The sequence below is a fragment of the Emys orbicularis genome, chromosome 1, assembly GCF_028017835.1.
Source record: "Emys orbicularis isolate rEmyOrb1 chromosome 1, rEmyOrb1.hap1, whole genome shotgun sequence".
Taxonomy (NCBI): Eukaryota; Metazoa; Chordata; order Testudines; family Emydidae; genus Emys; species Emys orbicularis.
Window position 1 is genome coordinate 354,979,059 of NC_088683.1, and position 3,974 is coordinate 354,983,032.

At 46.7% G+C, this 3,974-nt stretch overlaps 1 protein-coding gene across 1 annotated transcript; it reads right to left on the reverse strand.

Moving 5' to 3' along the window:
• Nucleotides 1–334: 334 nt before the first annotated feature.
• Nucleotides 335–3,286, reverse strand: TSKU (tsukushi, small leucine rich proteoglycan). The gene is made up of 2 exons (XM_065397744.1): nt 3,274–3,286; nt 335–1,401 (listed from the first exon to the last, which is right to left on the reverse strand). The coding sequence occupies exons 1-2, from the start codon at nt 3,284–3,286 to the stop codon at nt 335–337; spliced, it is 1,080 nt and encodes a 359-aa protein (XP_065253816.1).
• Nucleotides 3,287–3,974: the final 688 nt, after the last annotated feature.

The following is a 3,974-nucleotide window of genomic DNA, read 5'->3' on the forward strand; positions in this document are numbered from 1 at the left end:
AGACAGGGCTAGCTTTGCTCCTGCAAATAAGCCTGGGCTGAATGCATTTTCTCCCCAGATATTCTGTCCTTCCTCAGAAATTCAAAACAGCGACCCCACTTGCTCCCCATTCACAGCGAACACCGTTTGGGGCAGCCATGTCGCACCTATCACTTGCAAATGCTTGCAGGAATCAAGAGGCAGAAAACGGTGGGCAGCAATACGGAATGTAAAGACACACACCGTCAAGTATTGGCATATACAAACGTATAAATTATTAACGAAAGGCACGCGGCAGGTCATTTCAGTCCAGATAGCTGTACAATCTCCCTCAGCCCTTTCCCCTCAACTTCCATCACGAGACATAGGGTGCTGCTGCTACGGACCCATGGCTGTCATGACAACTGAGGACCTCTTTTTTGGTCAGCCCAATTTGTTGGTGATACTGTCCTTCCTTGATCACCTTAAGACACTGTACATTCTTCCCCAAGGTAATGCTTTTGATGGTAGGTAAGTATTTCAGCACAGTCTTTGGCAAGAAGGAAACACTTGTACTGGACAGGTTGAGCTCTTGCAAGGAGCTTAGACCAAAGACTACTTCGGCACTCAACAACTTAAGGTTGGGGTTGCTGGATAAATCGAGTACCTGGAGGTTGGATAGTTCTTTGAAGCTGTAAGGAGAGATCTCTCTAAAGCCACGTAAGCTGCTGAGAGATAAATGAATTAAATCCTTCAGTCCCATGAAAGCTCCTTTCTCAATCTTGGCCAGAGGGTTCCCATCGAGATTTACGTATCGCAGGGGAATCCCTTGGAGGTTGGGCACAGTCTTCAGTCTGTTTCCAGACAGATTTAAGCTCTGGATGTTGGGGATGTTTTTGTCATTGTGTCTTGTGACTGCGCTTATCATGTTGTTGGACAGATCCACGTTAATGGGTTTCCCTTGACCTTTGGAAGCAAAGACATCTAACGTTATATCCAGGAGGTGGTTGTTGCTCAAATCTATGTCCCCCAGGGGTGAACTGGGGAAGCATTCATCTGGAAGGACTGCCAAAGAGTTATGACTCAGATCCAAGGATTCCAGATACCTGAGCCTAGAGAAGGTCGTGGAAGAGATCTTAGCAATTTTATTATAGCTCAGGTCAAGGCTCACCAAGGTGGTATAACCAGGGCCGGTCAGCACTGACTCGTTGATGGTTTCCAGTTTGTTTGAGGACAGATCCAAATAGGAAGTATCCAGCGGGATAGGGACAGGAACAATGTGTGACCCTATTCCACTGCAATCCACCTTGGTCAGGCTAAAGCTGTCAAAGAGACCAAAACTCTCCACTTCACAGTGGCATCCTGGGGAGCAGGTCCTGGTAGTACCAATACAAAGACAGAGAAGCAGCAGGCTGAACCAGGCTGCTAGAGGCATTGCTGAACCTGAAAGACAAGAGGAGGAGAGAATTAAAGAGCATCTGAAGCACCCGACAAACTAACAAACTTAAAACCTTGCCAAAGAAGGTTTAACAATTTGAACTGCATAACCAGTTGAAATGATCACCAGTATCCCCCCGAAGACCAGGACAGGTGTGCTTGTTGATGCACGGAACAATCCCAGGATACCTGACGCTACTCAATAGTGAAAGTATCTGACTGCATTAGAGATCAGGTATTTAGCTACACAGCCCTCAGTTACAGCTCTTTGTGCTTCGGCAGCTGGCAGCTTCGCCACCAACCACTGAATTTTCCAGCTTGGGAAACAAATCTGCATCAATCCAACAGCCTGGGAAAACAAAGTCCTCTTGGCCAAGAGCCAGATTGGCACAAGTCTGAGTTCTCACCCATCAGTCCCCCCCAAACAGCCTTCACAATTGGGCCTCAAATAAGGTTTTGAAGGGCCCCTTCTAGAAACCAGAGGATGGGTCACTCTTCTTGACCTGACTGCCAACAAGGACACCCCGTGTGATGGGTAGATACCCACTTCAAAATCCCTACAGGGACAAGCTACTCATTTTACATAGGCCACTGGACAGCCATCAGGTAACTACGTGCAACAGCTGTTGGTCTGGATTAGGATTCTAACCAGGGACCTAGCAGTGAAGCCCTCTGCAGCTCTTCCCCTGCTTCTCCCTCACACCACGCTTGCCATCTTCACAGCTGAAGGACGAAGGGAGCCAGGAGGCTCGTCCCTGTTTCACAGGACTTGCCAGGACTTTCCATTACTGTATCTGTTAATGGCTTCGCCACAGAACGGTAGTAGCTACAGCAATGCGGTTTCCAGAAAGAGCTGATTAAAAGCTTTAGCTACACACCTCTGGGGATTATAAAACTGAGCAGGCTGGCATCCCACAGGTATGCGGCAGTCACGTTCCAGCAGATAGAAGGGCTGATTATTCCTATTGTTTCCCCACGTCATTGCCTGGAATCACAAGTCCCAGGTCCACTCTCTCTTTACGCCCTTCCAAGAAGGATTTCAGGAGATCTGCAACGGCAACGTGTCCCCCAAACAATGATTTAGCTACATTGTAGCTATTCTGTTCCTCATTCCTTTATACCCTCCCCACCCCAACTTAAAATGTCAGATACTATTTTTCAAGACTTTGCCTTTATCTCAACTACTCATGGTTTCAGCCTTTACTGTCTCCAGTGCATGCCATTGTCACCTCTTCCTTCGCTCTCTAATAAAAAGCAACACCCTTGTGGTGTCATCTTTGCCAGTTGACCTTTGATCCTTCCTCTGTGCCTCCTCTGCAGCCTAGGAAACTTTTGCCAGCCATTTCCTAGAAGTTCACACCTACTGTCATCTTCTTTCAGGTCAGTTCTTCTCCCTTGTCAATGGCTCTTTGCTAATTCACATCAGAGACTGGGAGACCCATTGTGAATTACTTGCCAATTTGCAAAATGCATTCAGAGAAGAAAGGAAGATACCTCAAAAATATGATCTGGCCAGACATTTACTATTATCTGCCTGGCAGTAGCACATAGGAGCCCCCAATCATGGCCGTGGACCCCCACCCCTCTCCGTGATAGACACTGTTCAAACAGAACAAGAAGACAGTCCCTGCCCTATAGAACTTACAATCTAAGTGATTAAGCATTTCTGATTCTATGATAGAGAAACGGGGTGTAGCCCACTGCTGTAGAAATCATGGCATCCTAGGAAGATGAGCCCTTGTTACAGCATTGTGCTATTTAACGTTTGCTGAGAGGTGAGACCACTATTTTGGGGGTAAAATGAATGAACTTTATGTTCTACCTTCTCTAAGGTCTCTGGCAAAATTAGAAAAGTTGTATCAACAGAGGCGTACCCACCAGTTACATCCATTTGGTGTATTCGAGTCCTCTCTCCCACACACCCAACCCAAAAGCTATTCCTGCTTGATTCTTCAATGGGAAAGAGCCTATCAAGTGGTCTCTTCTGCTAAAGCCTGACCCAAGTCCTGGGGAAAAAAAGAGCCCCATTAACTTCAGTGGGAGCTGGATCAGACAGACCCCAGGTCAACATGCCCAATACGACTTTTAAGACACATGATGAAATCTTAGCCCCATGGAAGGCAGTGATAAACCTTCCATTAACTTCAGTGGGGCCAGGATTTCATCCCATGAATCCAAGTCTCCTTTCACACTAGCAAGAATCAGGAGCAGCTCTACTGAAATCACTGGAGTTACAGTGCTTTAAATGAGTGGAGGATCAGACCCAGTGCTAGACTTCAATAACCAGAAGATCAATATCTTCTACAGTGTGTGTGTGGAAATTCCCTTCCTGCCCAACTTCAGAAGCAACTGAGGGAAGGGAATAGACAAGATGACCGAATAGGTGTTTCGGCGCCAATATCCATGACTCACGAATTCTTTTACCCCTCGGTAGGAAGCTGGAGCTAACCAGGTGCCGATGTGTCCATGTACAAGGCACAGCTGAATGAGCTATTTACACTACAATTACAGTTTCTTACTAGCCAAGGGAGCAATAACTTATGTCAGTGCTACTCTGGATCTACTCTCACTCTCTCTCA